This window comes from Synchiropus splendidus, chromosome 2, assembly GCF_027744825.2.
Source record: "Synchiropus splendidus isolate RoL2022-P1 chromosome 2, RoL_Sspl_1.0, whole genome shotgun sequence".
Taxonomy (NCBI): Eukaryota; Metazoa; Chordata; class Actinopteri; order Syngnathiformes; family Callionymidae; genus Synchiropus; species Synchiropus splendidus.
The window spans coordinates 21,835,644-21,853,488 of NC_071335.1; the positions used below are offsets into that span (position 1 = coordinate 21,835,644).

General features: G+C 41.6%; 1 protein-coding gene across 2 annotated transcripts; it reads right to left on the minus strand.

Moving 5' to 3' along the window:
• Positions 1-3,085: 3,085 nt before the first annotated feature.
• On the minus strand, positions 3,086-17,372 carry gucy1b1 (guanylate cyclase 1 soluble subunit beta 1). Of its 2 annotated transcripts, XM_053855122.1 has the most exons (13): positions 17,241-17,372; positions 16,929-17,002; positions 14,151-14,251; positions 13,013-13,131; positions 11,733-11,930; positions 10,380-10,610; positions 10,177-10,293; positions 9,528-9,661; positions 8,651-8,848; positions 7,321-7,558; positions 6,031-6,171; positions 3,945-4,099; positions 3,086-3,874 (listed from the first exon to the last, which is right to left on the minus strand). In XM_053855122.1, exons 1-13 carry the CDS (start codon positions 17,241-17,243, stop codon positions 3,751-3,753), a joined length of 1,833 nt encoding a protein of 610 aa, XP_053711097.1. In that variant the 5' UTR covers positions 17,244-17,372; the 3' UTR covers positions 3,086-3,750. The 2 variants fall into 2 exon arrangements, with proteins under 2 accessions (XP_053711097.1, XP_053711098.1); XM_053855123.1 differs by lacking the exons at positions 3,086-3,874; positions 3,945-4,099 and adding an exon at positions 4,115-4,381.
• Between the last annotated feature and the right edge of the window lie 473 nt (positions 17,373-17,845).

The following is a 17,845-nucleotide window of genomic DNA, read 5'->3' on the forward strand; positions in this document are numbered from 1 at the left end:
CTTACTTTTCCTCGCCACATCACAATACATTTATTATTCAGTAATTACATGCAAATTACATCATTTTTGGTCAATAGCGTTGGGGGCTCAAATTCATTGTGGCATCACAGAACTCAGTCCACATCTCAATAAATTTATGATTCATTATTTGGATGGAAAATATCCTGGTAAATAGCATCGAGGTCAAAATCATTGTGACATCATAGTACACATGTATTTTATATTAATGACTCACAGGCTAATATGCTGCTGATACACATACAAATAAGAAGTTTATTTACAGTACTATAGGTTCCCTCACTTAAAGTGTGACCTCCTTTTCATATCATCCACGAGATTCCTGTTATGGTTGACTATATTTCGAAATTGAGTCCCTGATCTTCTCTCTTTCACCGGTTCCTCTAGTAGTTCTGCATTTTCATCTGATGTCTGTTGATTTATTGTGGGTCACTTGGGATTACAATCGCTTCTGATCCTGGACTCAAACTACCAACCCTGAACACGTCACCACCTGGCGAACCGAGGAACAGCTACTGACTGTAGGAAAGACAATTGTGAATCTGCTGGGAAAAAGGGGTCATGGAACTGAAGGAAAAACAAATGCATAAAGGATAAAAGAGAAGAAGAGCTGGAGGTTAGAACATGTGTCAGAGGAAGAGCGAGATGGAAAGGAGGTTCAAGAGAAGAGAATAGGATGGAAGGAAGGATAAAAACACTGGAAAAGGACTGAGATAAAGGGATGAAGTTTAGAAACAGAGTGTGACGTAAAGACAAGGCTCAGACAAAAGGCTGTAAAGGAAGTTCCTTATTTAATATGAAGCATGTTCACCTATAATTCCACAGACAACATCTCATGCATGCAAAGACATGAAACCCTAACTTTGTAATGTTCACATTATTATTAAAGATTTGTGTGACAAATATTCTGTCAGATCAGTTTCCACTTGCCCATTTGCTCCATGAACTTCTCGTAGTTCTCATTGCGGTCAATCTTCCAGGTGCCGTTGAAGGTCATGGTGGAGGTCAGGTGGAGGACTCTGCTGCGAGGAGTGCTTCTGCGAGCGCACGCTGCCACATATAAAGCTCCGCCGCGCCTCTTATCTGCCCGTCAATCAATGCTGATGTGGCGCTACGCCTCGGACGTCTCGGCAGGTGAGTCGCCCCGCTCCATTGGTGGAAGTGATCGTCCCAGGGGCAGCCAGGGATTGAGCCGACGATTAAATGAGCTGAAGTGCTTCCTGCTTCTTTCACTGTGTTGTTGACTCAAGGCGTTGCTGCTGATATTAGGATCACGACACATGTGGAGAAGTGCACAAGCTTGTGGGACGAGTGTGTCAATCAATAGTGGGATAATAACAAATAAGGTTTCCATTTTCTTTTTTTCCCTTCTATTGGCAAAAATAAACACCTACATATATATGTATATTTTTTCCCTGTGAAAAAACAAAGAAGCTTTTTTTCTGTGAAAATGGAACCCTAGATAAGACATCATTCATCTCCCAGAGAAATTCATACATACATAATATGTATATTTATATATATTTTGTTATTATTTTGGAGAAAAAAAATTTCCCCCACCGGAAAATATACATATTATTATTATTTTTTTTTTTTTTTTTTCTGTGAAAATGGAACCCTAGATAAGATAAATACATCATTCATCTCCCAGATAAATTCATACATACATACATATATATATATATATATATATATATACACACACACACACCACCTGAATTGTTCTTTTTTTTTAGCTGAAAATAAGTGAATAAATAAATATATGTATATTTATATATATTTTGTTATTATTTTGGAGCTGAGACAGAAAAAAAAAAGTTTTGTTTTTTTTTCCTGTGAAAATGGAACCCTAGATAAGATATATACTTTATTCATCTCCCAGAGAAATTCATACATACAGGGGTTGGACAAAATAATGGAGACAAAATAATGGCTTTAAGGTGTTTCCATTATTTTGTCCACCCCCTGTATATGTTGTTGTGTTTGGCGGCTGTGGCTCTTGCATGACTGAAACCTTTTCATACTATTCATGTGTTTTCAAAGTCGTGTGGGATTGATCAGTTTACGCTAGAGAAGTCTTGACTGGAAACACAAGCCAAGACAAAAGTGAGAGTTTAACCATGTGCCAACTCATACATGGCACTGCTGTCACCCGGCTCTTATCGCCAGTCGTGTGCAAAGTTGAACTCGTCCTCCGTGCCGTTGATAATAGCCAACCACTTGGATAAGATATAAGTTAATGCTAAACAGATGGCTTACTTGTTGGCAGCCATCTTTGGTGTCACCTTGCGTTTACGCTGTTTATTTCCCTAATAGCACTTTCATGTAACAGTTGCGGCAGATGTCTGGTTTTTCCTGCGCCAATGTTGAGACCTGGGCAGGTCGTGGACGGGTTCGACTGGCAGATGAATCGCACCACTTGAGTCCGGCGAATGACGCGCACTTGAGAAAGCCATCTTTGTGTTGTCTCTGGACACAGTGACCATTCTGGAGAAGTCAAAAAGCCCACGCTAACCGAAGATCTTGGGACGACTTCAACTTATCCTGGATGGCCAATAAACCGTATCTCTGTTTATTCTCAGCGGCCATCCACCTTTAACAAGCTTCATAAAAGGTTCCTCACCAGCAGCGTCTGAACTCCACTTCATCTCCACTCACCGTTATCTCTTATCGCTAAGACCTTTCCACTGTCACTCGGTTGATAAGGTTTCACTGAACTTGGGACAAACGCATCCAAGAATCCTGATAAAAATGGATTTAAGTTGCAGCTCATAAAGATTCGATTGTGATAAGTGTTCTAATAGACAGAGAAAAAAATCCGAACTTCGAAGTTGCGACGTGGTAATGTGAGCGAGCTACGTAGCTTACGCAGCTCGGTCCTCATTATAATGTTTGTTTTGTCCTTAGCTTGCTAACCGAAATTGTTTTAAATATAGAATAATTTCAAACGTCAAAAATGCAACAGTAAAGTGGTTTTACCACCAGGGGGCAGACGTTACACACTTTTTAGTGTAGAACTCATTCTCGACTCCTATTCAACACAACACACTGACCACAGATCGTTGCTTTATTCTTTTATTTTAACTGTTCAAACAAAAGCAAACAAGACCAGCAGCTCTGTTTTTACCTTGCAGTTAAATATAAATGTGTGGTCAACAAACAAATGTGAGAAACAAACAAAACTGTGATGAAAATGTGAGAATCTTTTAGAATATAAATTTAAGAAGTCTAGAATTTTCACATTTAAAGCAAACACTGGCAATATTAGGATATATAAATAATGTCATTTCAATATTAAAAGTGGCATCTAATAATAATAATAATTATAATAATAATATTTAAGTCTTAATAAATGTCTCCCTGCTCAACAATCGCACTCAGGATGTTTCTATAATATTTTATTGCTTCAATTTATAACTTTAAAACAGAAATGTAACTGTTATATAACAATACCACTGATACGACTCACCAATAACTGGAAGGACAGTCACTCAAATGATAATATTTCATGTGACGTACAACTAGAATTTGTCCAAAATATATTTCTAGTGAAACAATACACTCGTGGCGCACTGTTTACGCTCCATGTATGAAACGTTAAGCTCATGATGGAGTGGAGAATCAAGTTCAAATAAACATCTATTCTTCATATTAAAAATATCTACTGTACGCAGCTGTAGCAAGACGGAGGCGTCTTCCTGTCCTTCTGTCTCCGGAGCCCCGTTGCAGGACTCAGTCAGTGGGTTTCCTGGACAGAAACCACACCTTCATCGGGTCCTTCTTTCCTTTCATGGTTACGGGACCTCGGAATTCCAAGTGAAACTGTGGGTCAGCGTTCTCGGCTGACTGCAAACACCTGAGACACAAAGAGACTTTCAAAATTCCTGCCTCATTTTAACTCCAATTGAGGTGAAGGACACTCTTACCGGTACGTGTATTCCGACACATTAATTTTCCCCTTTTCACCCGTGGTTTCAGTACGGCTGGTGAGGTTGACTGTGTTCCCAAACAGGCAGTATCTGGGCATCCTCTGCCCGATCACCCCGGTCACCACCTCCCCGGTGTGGATCCCGATCGTGATCTGGAAAATGAGACGTGACATTTGTTCCGCTGTTATCTTTGTTTCATTCCACTACCAGAAGTTAGGAAAATGGACTGGTGGGCTTCTGTCTGTGTAGAGGGTAGGCTGGGCCTCTTTGCTCCACCTGCTGCCCCCGCAACATAAGCGGTTGCTTTTTAGCACAAAGCCAAGACCAGTGTTTGAGCTTCATGCTCTGTCTCATGGGTCCGTTTTCTGCTCCCTGACACAGCTAAGGGTTCTGATCCTCATCCTGGTAGATGTGAACCATCTCAGGCTGGAATTCTAGAAGACAACCAGACATAGACCTACACTTCAGAACCAAGGCAGAGGCGGCAACCGTTTCTAATCCGGGTCCATAATGGCTACTGATATTTGACCAGGGGCTGGTGGGGCTGGTGTCACTCTGAAAAAGGAAATATTCAAAGGAATTGTACAACTTATTTACGCTATTTCGGTGTTTCTGCTCAATTTTACTCATCGGCAGCTGAGTGAAATGAGAGCCGCAAGTGGTCGTGACTGCTCTGTGCCCTCCAGTGGAAGAACGCAGGCATTGCGGAGACAAGGAAGCAGAAGTGTATATCGTGATGCTCTCAGAAACGCCAGTAGCGCACGTATTGTAAGTCACTGACGCAAGTCTGTCTGGAGGGAATTGGACGCGCTCCAATTGGACGTTCCTGTTGTCATGCCCACTTCCAGTGAGCTGCCGTCGTGAGGTTCTCGCTGAGAAACGGGGCGCAGTTTTAAAATAAACCATTAAATAGTAGCACATCTACTAAAGAGAAAGGAAGAAACGTTTAATCCAAGTCGGAGCTCAGAGAGAGCCGGGGATGAAACACCACCTTCTGCAGCTTTAAGTCTTGGCACAAACAAGACGCAGAGTGCGTAGAAAGGTGCAACATTCGGTGGGTGGTTGGAAGCTTTCCGGCTCCAGAATATCACTGAATATCACAAAAGGATCCTCGAGCTTTGAGTTCACGCAAGATCGTCTGCAGAAACCTTCAGAAATGCGGAGCCGAGGAGCTCGTTGTTGTCGCCGCCTGAGACAAACGAGGGTCTATTTTTAGCTCCGGGGTCGTGAGATGATTTGAGTCTGTTTCTGCGAAACTAAACCTCGCTCGTCTTCAGTTGATGCCATGTCCCAAAAATAAACAGCTCTTTGTTAAGCAGACGTGGCTTTCCAACGCAAAGGTCTCCACAGCCGTGAATACAATAACAATCCGCAGCAGTCAGTCAAACAAAAGTCTGCTGCTCTTCATCCCACTTGCTGCTCATAACGTGACCATTGACTGAAACACGAATCACAAGCGTGTATCACCAGTCACATTCATATGGATTATATTGTACTGTATATTCATCACAAATATTATCTTAAACACCCCGAATCTGAGCCTCATACACAGAGTAGATTTAGCAATTGAACTGTTTTTATGCAAACAGAAGTATGAAATTATTTTTAAAATCACTAGTTCTACTGGAAACATGACAAAGTTCTTTATTTTAGGACTTTACTTTTTTTCTCATTTTTCTTTATATTTCAAATAAAAAAATATTTCAAAATATTTTTGAACTAAAGTGCCTTTCAAATGCCTTCATGTCATATTCATGTTCGGTCCATAGTTCTTTGTGACTTATATTTAAATAAAATATAAAATAATAACATCTAGTCACGTTTTTTTCTATTTTTAAATTAATAACTAGAGAATGTCACGACTCCTAAATAAAAATAAAGGATGAAAACTCAACAGAAATAAAAGTGGATATGTTTATTTTAACTTACATTTATATTTCCATATTTATGTCCTCATTCTGACGATCCTGGTTGTCTATATAAATTTAACCGTCTTCTTGAGTGTCACTATGACTTGTTGAAGAGACGCATGTGACGTATGAAGCACAGTCTAAGCTAAACCTCAGAGCAGACCCTGACTGACCTGCACTGGCTCATCGTCCACCTTCACTTGGCCTGCGATCTCCAGCATGTCCAGTGCCAGGTGACAGATAGACTTGGCGTGATGCGTGCACGGCTCCGGCAGCCCGCTCACCGTCATGTACTTGTCGCCCACCGTCTCCACCTGTAGGAAATGCCGGACTCAGTCACACAAACACTTTAAAACAGTCTGCTGTTTCTTCGTTCTATAAATGGAACTGCCCGTCGTCTCCTTCCAGCCAACATGACGCCAGTGGACGAGCACAAGTCATCTGGTTCCTGTTTGGCTTGGAGAACATAGTACCAAGGGTCAATGGGACGCTCCCCAATGGCCCCAGACTTGGTTAGTGACCGAAGCAAGAAGATTCTACCAGCCCAAGTACCATTTCTCAGCATGGTTTCTGGACCCTTGCTTAGAGAGTGGCACTTTTCACTCTCCGAATGGACATGTCCAACTGTGAGCAGGCCCTGAGGCACGTCACAGACATGATGTCTTTTCGTAAGCCTGGGAACAACTCAGTAGTTTCTCAGTGGAATCAGAAGTCTGCGCCCAATAGCTACTGATGCAACCCTTGTGCCCCCTCTAATCCCTCAGGAAAACATGGACAGTGGATGGCTACTGAGTCACACACAACGATAATGTCTGTCCAGTATGGAGAGACATTGATGAACCATCATCTTGGAGCGTTCCCCCTGCAATTTGTCATGAAATGTTTACGGCTTCAACAGGAACGTGTCAGCTGCCGTAACGGCACATGTGACGTCGTGTGAATCTATGCATCAAACTGAGTTTTTCTTTAAATACACAAAGCAGCCAGAAATAAACTGAAACACCCCGAGATAAACAGTTAAACACTTACATCAGCGTTTCAGGCATGCGGGGGCCTCCTTAAAGATCTGCTGAAACCCTGGGACCACCAGGCCATTCAGCCTTTTAGAGTAAATATTACTGCTTTTGTTGACCCGATGGATGTGGCTGATTCACTGGATGGGCCGAGGTCTGTTTGACATCTCGAAGTGCATTCTTGCCTGAAAGCTCTGCGTGTAAATCTGCCACGGGAGCTCCATAAAATTGTTCCTGAAGAAGACCATGTTGCGCTCGCCACTCTCGCAACGGAGAAAAGTCGCAACTGGTGATATAAATTATCGCTTATATTCTTGTCTGTATGTTAGCGTGAAATATATATCAGCATCCCTAAAACTGCTGACGCTGGCGATGGTGCTGTGTATTTGTCAGAGCCTCCGTCCGCGCAGGCGAACACGCGATTGTCCTGACAGTATTCTGGCTGCTAACCTTGTATACATAAGGGTTCTTCCGTGAGTCTGTCAAGATGTCGAAGCGGGTGTAAACATCGTTGAGCAGGTTGACTATCTTGATGGCTCCCTCGGCAGAGGCGTGCTTGCTGCAGAAGGCGTTGAAGCCCACGATGCCGCTGAACAGGATGGTCACGTTGTCGTAGCGTTTGGCTGGAACCGGCCGTTTGTGGCGCAGCTCGTTGGCAACAGATGGCGGCAGGACGGAATAGAGCAGCCTGGAAGAGGAGGAGGGAGAACGCTGGTGATACATCCCATTAAAATGAGAGAATGAAATGCAGGTGCAGCCACCGTGGGGAACAATCTTTTGGGGATGAGGATTTCTATTCCTCCCCCGAGCACCTTTTGGTCATCGCTCTGTACAGGCTAAGCTGGGTTTGGGAGTGTGGTGTTTCTATGGCAACCGGAAAATCATGGCTGTCTCAAAATATCTCCTGCGATGCACACAATTTGAGGACTGATGAAACGTACATGACGGTGTCTGGGAACTCAAAAGCCCAAACACCAAGGAATAGTTTTTCCAGAGGACAAGAATATACATATTACATCGGCTACAGCTGTAATAATTACTGGGAGCAGCTACCAGAATTTGAATCACTGCTCGCAGCCTGAGGCGAGAACAGAATACAGAGAGGGAAAACACAAAAGATAATAACACAGGTGTGCGATGGCGGAGTCATTTCAGAAGAGGATACAGCCACTGCAGCGTTCCAGTTATAGGCGACAATAAACTGCCCAGATACGCTCCAGCTGTCAGCTACTTTTCAGCCAGGGAGGGTTGTTACTGAAGGAAATACCAAGAGCAGACCTCATTTTTATTCTCGAAGCGCCACAATAATTCATCCCAAACCTATGAATTTTTTCACGTGACAAAACTGAGCGCAACTGAGCGCTGACACGTAAATGGCTGCAGGCACTTACAGCACAGCAGCGATGCAAATGTGTTGTTTTTCTTGTCAAGATTGTCGTGACCGCCGGCCTCCCTGCGAACCCACCGGGGGTTGGGGGGGTTCAAAGGAAGAAAGTGAAAGAATGGTGACCTATTGCTGCTCTCGGTTTCACAAATACATAAGGAATTACGTTGGATACCGATTAAAATATCAGCAAATACAGGCCACCTTTTATAACTACTATTGCAAATCAGGTTTATCTGGATAAACAAAATACAGCGCACCAAAAATATCAGGAAAATTTCAGCAGGTGGTATAACAGTTTAAAATAATATATAGTAAAAAGTGGATATGTTTGTTTTCTGATGACTGAAGTCTTCCGACTGCACAGACTCAAATGACGTTTAAAAATGCTCAGACCTGTCAGTCTTCTTCTTCTCGTCCTCCAAGGCTCGAAGTGTGTGCTGCAGACGGTCAGTGAGGATTTCCAACTCCTGGGTCAGTTTGTACTCCTCGCGGAACTGCTCGCCCAGCAACACCAGGTCACGCGTGGCGTCGTGCAAAGGGATGTCGCTCAGGTACAGGCCCCTTCTTGTGAGATCATCCAGGTTCATAACACTGGGAGAAGAATGGGATCGAATCAGACTTATTTCTTTTACTTTCAGACAGTCAGGTGAATAAAATGATAGTCATACAACACATAATGATAATAATAATAATACTAGTAACCTTTGTTAATGGTAAATGTTTCCCACTAAAATATATTAATTCAAAATGTGACCTGAATTTACAAGGCTTATTGCTTGAGTCACACCTAATTATGTGAAATAAACTTTTCATTTTCAAACTACAACAGCAAATTTTTCCTCCCACAGGAGTATCAACAAGTCAAAACAACCTTCTGGAGTGTCCACAGTCTTACTGAAGTACCAAGCTAATTTCATATAAACACATGAACAACTACACAAGACTACACAAGGTCAAAAGTGCAACTCTTCACAAACATACAAATGGCTGCCAGATTTGCTTCACATTTATTAGTGCCACTATGTGGGGCTGTAATTTTGACCGTGACTCTAAAAACTGCGGTTACTGCGTGAAATCCTGAATAACAAGTGCTAGAAGTGAGTGCATCCATTCCTGCACCAGAATTATTAGTCATGTATTTTCAACCATTCACCTCCCAAACCGCCTTTTTTTCCACAAGGAGAACATGTGAATAATGAAGTAGCTGATGAATGAATGAGTAATGAAGTATTCGGTTCGGCGTATTTCGGCAGCACAGTAGCAGACTCACCTGGGGGAGCAGAGAAACAGGATGTTCTCTGCCTCTGGCAAATAAATCATCTGTCCCTTCAGTCTGAGGCAGCTGATCTCCACCCCCGTCAGCTCGTCCTCGTTCTCCACAGTCTCCACGTTCAGCAGACCCTCCTTCCAGGATTAGACAGTGTTCAGGAATGTCTCTCGCTCCTCCTCAAATTTGCACAATTTTGGTTCTTCTAAAATCACAGCTTGTACTGGCTACTATGCCCTCATCCATGTAGCAAAAGAACAAGTTCATCTGACTTTATTTATTATTATTTTATCAAAATATAGGTGGGGTCTCTTGTGTTCACTCAGGTTTCCTCCCACAGTTAAAAAAAAGGTTAACTCATAACCATAAATTGTAGCTGTCATAGCAGATCCCAACTCTACTATATAAAACACTACTACAACTGACAATAATCATTTTAGTTGTACCTAACAAATAACATATATCTCAAACTACTTTCCTGATTTGAAAGCACCATACTGTCACAGAGTGGGTGAAGTTGATGGAAACTATGGAGCCTGAACGCATCAGAGTTCAGGGAGCTGCCTTTAGTTTTCGACAGCCCAACTTTTCAGGTGGTCTAGGGATCTATCGAAAACCATCTAATCCATCTGTCCATACCAGTTGCACTTACCATGCTGCGCAGCACAAAGACGGTGTTAATGTGGGACAGGATTCCATGAAAGCTGAAGTCGATATGAGGACGGACCAGGGAGAAGACGGAGGGCAGGATGCAGGAGCCAGGCTGGAGCTGTGGAAGGACCCGAATGATACTTTAGAGCTACAGTTGTGGTTTCAATAGCTGTGACAATTCAGCCCAAGGAAAGAGATGAACACCTGAGGTAGCACGCGACAGATGGCGTTCCCGCACTGGGTGAGCATTAGGTCTTTATCAAACATGAGGTGAAAGGGAAAGGCCTTGCAGAAGGTGTAGGGGCTGATCCGAGTCTCCTGCGTGCCGTTCTCCTCGAATCCATCCAGGTCCTCGTAGAAGGCCTCTTCCTCGGAGTCCTTCTCTTCGATCAGGAACTTGATGTGGTCACACTCCTCACTCTTGGGCTGGATCATCTTCATAAGAAGTAGAACCAAAGACATGAAACATAGAAGATTCAGGGTTAGAAATATCAAAACACATGTTAAAATATATCATAAACCTGCTTGTCATTTCAAATGAAAAACTACAGACCTGAGAAGAATTCTGATAATAATCCAGATTCATTTGTCTTTTTTTTATCTCATTCTTATTTGACCACATTCCATCACAACCTGACCTAAAGCTCTCTGAAACCTAACAATTCATCAAGAATAAATCTCCCAAATCAACCAACCACATGCAGCCACGACAACTTTCCCACACGTTTCTTAAAATACATTTTAGATGGTTTTGGGCCCAATATTTTACCAGTTGTAAATCAGACCATTCAGCCTTTAAAAATGCAACATTCCAACCACTTTTAAAAAAGCCATTTTGACACCGATGATCTTGATCGTTTTAGACCACTTCTGAGCAAAAGTTGTTTTGGGATTTTATGCAAACAAACTCACTTTTCAGTCTGGTTTTAGCTCAAGACACAGCTCAGACAACGGTGTTTCTAAAAGTGACCACACACCTCCTCATAGCAGCGAACAGCAGTGAAACTTCCATTTTAACTCTCTAAGATCTCGTGGTGTTCCACAGGGTTCTATTTTAGGTCCCCTTTGTTTTCATCTGCATGATACTGAATGAACAATTTCCTTCAGCTGAACAAGTCCAAAATAGAAGCATTGGTCCTTCCCTCACCAACCATCTGATCCTCCCGTTGGCCACCTTGGCCCCTTGTTCAATACCCTAGCTAGCTTTACATCTATGCATTGATTTATATGCACCACGTTCATGCTTCATGTGTAGACGCTGTATTCTTAGCATGTTCTTGTTTATATTCATTCCGTGAAACACTCTCTGAAGAGCTGAACGGTGCTACAGAAATGAAGTTTTAATATCACCATTATTGACATCTGAATGATACACTGTCAATGTGAAAATCTAAAAACATGGTTTAGCACAAAGCCTACCTCATTTTATCACTACATCACCTCACTTCACTTCATTTCTATAACTGTGTCAGCTCCAACCAAAATAATGTGTCGCTATAAATTCCATCAGTCTACAGTGTATTTGTCTGGCATTCCCCAAAACACAGGAGGTCAGACCTTCATCTCGATCTCGGTGCCGTGTATCTGCTGAGCGACCGTTTTAATGATGCCGATGACGATGTCTTGAAGCCCCTCTCTCTCCGAGTAGTAGTGAAGGATCAAGTTGTTTCCCTTCTCTGCATCGGTGCAGCGGAAGGAGGGGGCCCTCATCCCCGGATAGATGGTGCCCAGGTGGTCATGCAGAGCATCCAGATTCTAAAAATGAAAGAGAGCAGGGAATGAATTATGCATCATGCCTCAAATTTGAATTAATCCCAGCAGCATCACACATTAGTAACCATTAAGAATCAAATAAACCAAATAATATTTGTCATACTCCACTAGACTTACACAGATCAGATGGTCAAGTTAGGACAGCAAAATAATTCACTGACATCGTTGACGATCAGATCCAAGGATTTTTCTCATTTAAATCAAGATGCTTTTTTAATAGATTTGTTAAAGGCTGTAGTGTGTTCTTAAAACACATACAATTAAAAGCAACATAAAATTATAGTAAATTCCAAACTATACAGTGCACCAGCATATTCGCTGTACCCACTTTTCAGAAGGAAAATTGATCTTTTCTGTACATAAGCGGTCTATAAGCTGTGGCCGCAGTGGTGCTGTCTGCGCCATGGAAAGGTCAGTGGTTCTAAAAAGGATCACTTCTAGTTTTGAAAACGGGGTCCAGCATGGAGACTGACTCATGAAACAAACTGGGCAATGTTCTGAACTTGAATCATCAACTCCTTACATCTTTTATTGACATTAAAGCGCTCAAAATGTCTGAAGTTCCAACACCACAACCGGTCTCAGCTGCTGCTTCTTATCTCCAGTCCTCCAGGAGATTGACTCTATGAACGGAGCTCCAGACACGCGAGCGAAAACCGCGCATTTTTAGCGCTTTAAGGTCCATAAAACGCCTGTGATTTCATTGGTTTGATGTGACAAGGCTCAATATTTTTGGCAGCATGACGCTCTTTAGCCAGTAAAAATCCATATATTAAAAAAAAAGTAGCAGCTTATAGTCCAGAAATTACGCTAAATGAATGTGATAAAAAATGTGATACAACTAATCAAGTCGATTTATGAAGTCTTTGAGTCGATCAAAACAAATTTAGATTATCTTAACTATCAAGATTTCCACACTTCAATTTCTGAATTTCTGAAAAAGATAACTGCTATGTTCCTGGTCGCATGCTAGTCTTGAACTTGCACACGTTTTGACCTCAACAAAAATGGCAGCAGAAGAACACATTACATACAGTATTTACTTAGAAAGGGAAAAAGCACACCTGCAGGAACTCGCGAACATTGGAGCCCAGCACTCGTAAGATGGTGTCATATCCAGACTCCTGGCAAAACTCGAAAAACATCTTCCCGAACATCTGCAGGATGTCGCCCGCGTTGATCTCTGTTTACAAAGAAGACCAAGATGAAATAACAAAAACCTCGGTTGCACTTTTACTTTGAATCATGAGTGAGTTTTAAAAAATGTGGTTACGCCAGTTAATAGATTCAAATTTTTAATCGCACTATATTGGAGTTAACTCATGATTAATGGTAAATTAATCAATCATTTTATCTGTTCTCAATGAAACATAAAGGAAGATTTGAAGAATTAACGTTAATGCCAACACTGTTATGCTTTTAGCATGTTGTAGAGCATACCTGTGCAAAGTTCGGCCCGGGGGCCAAATGCGGCCCTTTGACTGTACTTATGTGGCCCTCCTGGTGTCAAAGTAAAATTATAGAACTGGCATTGTTGTAGTCTCTGACATTTTGGTTTTGTGTATTATTTTTTGTTCATTATGATGCAACTGAAACATAAGTTTCTCGTTTGCTTGTTTTTCTTTATTGTTCATCTTTTCCATTGGCTATTTTAAGTATTTCTTGTCCTTTACAATACATAAGAATTGAAAGTCGATTTTGAAACGTATGAGGCACATCAAGAATCGTGGTTTAAATTAAATAAAACACAACAAGCCAACATTTTCTGTGCATTTTTAAGTGTCATTTCATTATCACACATGACGTCATCATTTGATTTTTATTTTAAATTTTCTCTTACCCTCCTTTCTATGGTCACAATATTGGCCAATACTGGCCCCTTAGGAAATGTAAGTTCCTGTTGTAGAGCCTCTTCAGTGCCTCTGAGGTGATTCTAAAGAATGTTCTCCTGTCATGTTGGGTTGTTGGAGTGAACAAATGTTGGCATGAGCAAACCATTATTGTGTTGATAACATCTTCCTATGACATTAATATTCAGAGCACATACAAAATGATTAATTTGACATTAATCGCAAGTTAACTCGGCTTCAGTGCGATTAATTGAGACAAAAGATTTTAATCCATAAACAGCACTTATGTTTTGAAAAAAAAAAAACTTCCATAAAAATGTTCCCATGAATTCATAAATGTTCTCCCACTTACTGAGGACTTTACTGGCAGCTGCGACAAGGTCGTACGTCTTGGCATCATCGTATATGATCCTGACAAGAAACTGACCCTCGATGTCCAGCTGAGCCTCCCTCCTGTAAACCAAGTCAAGTTGTGAGTCATGAAAGTGGAAAGCTGCCCGCTTCAAAGCCTGGAAAATTGCTGGAGGAAGCCATTTTACCAACGTGGAGTCACCGTCGAAAATACATCCTGATTTATGGCGCCGTGACTCAAGGGGGCTTTTAAGAAGCTCGGCTTTGGAAATTACAACGTTGGAGCTAATTCAATCACGACTGAATCAGCGACAGTTCCTCCAGCCGTTCTATTGTTCGTTGCACAGATAATTAACTTCTCATTACTTGAAAAAGCGAACATGATCTACAGCCCTGTCCAGATAGCCGCCACACACCAGAACACAAAACAGCTGGATCAACAAACCTGTGAGGGGAGTTTCACAAAAATAGCAGAACACTGTGCGTGAACCACTCGGCTGTGTTTAAAAACACATGATATATTGAGCATGTAAGCACCGCCAGTTGAATTTCCTCAGCTACTTTGATAACATTAATGCAGGGCAGCTGCCGTCGTGTCTTTTACACGCTGTTTTTCAGACGGGTCACGTCTGGGTCAGCGAAGATTAATGTTGACCAAAAATAAGCCAAATATTTCATCATCATGTTCTTGTGTTTTGTTATCATCAGGCAGCGTTTCATTGAAATTGACCTTGGCTTGGCGTTCTGTTCAGTGAGTGCAGGAGAAAAATGCTTCCCATTGCTTATCACTGATTCACCAGGGCTGGAGTCTGACACAAATCACTTTATTAAATCATAAACTGCAATAATATCTGAGAAGCTGTTTAATAATCCACATTACTGAACTAGGGTTCTGTGATACAGGCGCATCATGACAGAGATGCTGAGTCACAGATTTGTTTATTGAACGCAATAGCAGAAGTAGGCCACAAAGGAAAACATCGATTGGTATGTGACACTTTCCTCACACAAGGTTAGCAACCCAGATTCATTCATGGATCCTGGTTGTGGGTGTGAACACAGAGGTGGCGCCAGCCTTGCAGCAAACATATGAGTAACTTGAAAACAAAAAATGGAGGGAAAAACTAGCCAGATATATAATGGAAAATAGAAAATTAATTTACACTGGAGTCGTTGTCAAATCTGACAACAATTCTGGAAGCAGAACTTGCTTCTTTCACATGCAAACGTCGGTGTAAACATAGCATATGTGTACTTGTTCACACAGGGCTGCAGTGAGACGGTGATCAGTGATACAAGACGGTACGCTAGTTTCATCCCTGTTACAGAGCAGAGGAGGGAGTAGTCCATGGTGTCCTGTCAGCGACCGCTTTCTCGTGCTGAGAAAGGTCATGGTAAGCTAAAAGGTTACCTCAACTTTTTTCGAAGGAGGGCGACCAAGCATTTCTGCCCCCGACTGATGACGTCTGATACCGTTAAAAAATGGCAGAACCCATATGTTGCCACCCATGATTGATGTCTGGGGTATAACATACCCACAAAAATGTAAATCTAATATATGACACGCCAAACATCAGTGGTGAGTTGCACCAATATACAGAAAAAACTAATAAATAATAATCAACATTATCAGTCGGTGGTGGAAATGGCCAATATAATATCATTTATAATTCAGTTCTTTACCAACACTGGTTTACATGCTGCCGAGTGTGAAGAGAACGGCATGTAACCTCCGTGACAAGAGGTGGCAGTGTGATGTCTTGAATCCTTACAGTTCAACATCAATAATTCAACAGTCAGTAGGAGCAATGTGCCAAAAGCACAGAGGAGACGTTCTGAGACCAGAATCAACGCATGGTTCACCGCGGTCACCATCCTGGAGCCGCCAAATTAGCAAAGAACGTGCGTCGACAGGTTTCTGCGTTGAAGCAAACTCGCTAATTTCAGTGTAAAATTCAATTCAAACACATGGTCAACGCCTTCTTTCTTCGTACTGTGAGAATAACCAAATAATGAACCACATTATCTCGGAAGCTTCATCTGACTACTATTAATATGGACCAAGATTTCTTTATGGATTTTTTCAACTCTTTTTTTTAAGAGAGTTTTAAAAGCTTAAAACTCTTTTAAAACACCATGCAACCATGGTCAGTGGTCAAGGGATTTCTGTGTTTAATTTCTGCTATACAAAGCATTTCGGAGTTGTTACATTAACTTGTTTTACTGACAGTTTTTCTTGGCTGCGACACCTGTCAACAACCTTGTTTTTCAGAAGAGCTCTCCAAGTCCACATCAGTTCTTGTGTCTCCCCGAACACACAATCAAAGACTTAAATAGACATGTCTCCAACACCTGTTGATTCAGGACTCTTAAAACCAAAAAAATGCTCACTCCTGTATTCAACACTGTTATTATTGAGTCTTAAGTTTATAAAAAAAATAAATAGAATTTCAGTGGATAAAATCCAACAACCAAGTCAGGTGCGTCAGTAGAAAGCACCACCTGTTCAAGCAATATATATATATATATAGTATAGTATGTATCTATATGCAGAGGAGCTGTGTGAAAAGGAAAAAAAGAAAATAAATCAGCAAATGCACATGCATTGTGTTATTGTATTAATAGTATTGTTTGTAACAACATATTGTAGTAACAACGTTTATACAGCATTTACATTATCAAAATCTGAGACAGCCCATATTTCATGACAACACATATGTGATATTAATATATTGGTCTATTTCACAACAGGTGTAAACACAAGAAGCCAGGAACTCACTTTATGTCTTCCCACACTTCCGGACCGTAATTCCTCAAAACCAGCAGCTCCAAGGCGTGATTCACGAATCCATACTGGAAATAAAGACCCCCAAATCGTCAGACATGAAAAATGCTGTGTACGTTAAGATGTACGGCCTTGGATGATGGTGTTCATGACCATGAATCCACCTGTTCTGCAGGAGAAACACTACTGCTGAGGGTAATATTGTGTAACAGCGGTGTTCCGCTAACCCCTCAAAGCAACACTTCACGTCGTTGACCCCAACAAAACAGGAGAAATACAAGGAGAATGGCATTCACAAATACATACCATGTCGATTGCTGACTCCCGTGTCCTCGTTTTAAGCGGTAAAGAGCGGTTCTAACTCGACCGTCATCGTATGTTGCAGATGCTGTCAGCCTCTGCCTTCATGCACCGAGCCCACTGCTTCTGGGATTGACATCACTGCTGACCAATAGTGTGCGAGAAAGTATATGACGTTGCATCGTGACAACCAATCGGAGCAAAGAAAGATGGAGCATCTGAACACAAAAAGCGTTCATTGGAGCGTTATTCTCATATTGTATCTGAGTAAATACAGAAAAATAAACTTGAAAATAAATGTGCGTTTAGAACAGATACACACATGAGTTAAATTGATTATATAACCGGCTGGTCATGTAATTCAAACAGTAGAATAGCAATGCTAATTTTGTATATATTCATGTGAAGATATTTTTAATATTAAAATTCAAGTTTTGAACTTTGTGCTCTTCAATGGTAGTGCCTCTTGGAAGTATTTCTGCTCCTGTAATTACTCCTGTAATTAAATACTTGCAGCTCCCTGCAAGAGAGGGAGGCAGGACAAATAGTCAAAGGAGTAGAGGAGAGGAGTTGAGGAAGAGTGCAACCAGGACGATGAAGGTGGAGAAGCC

Bases quoted from the DNA above. Each gene is read 5' to 3' on its own strand.
- gucy1b1 (XM_053855122.1), bottom strand. The intron at 11,931-13,012 runs GTGTGCTTTTTC...TTTCATTTTTAG, and splicing joins ATGTTCGCGAGTTCCTGCAG to AATCTGGATGCTCTGCATGA. The intron at 3,875-3,944 runs GTAAGAGTGTCC...TTTGTGTCTCAG, and splicing joins GTGTCGGAATACACGTACCG to GTGTTTGCAGTCAGCCGAGA.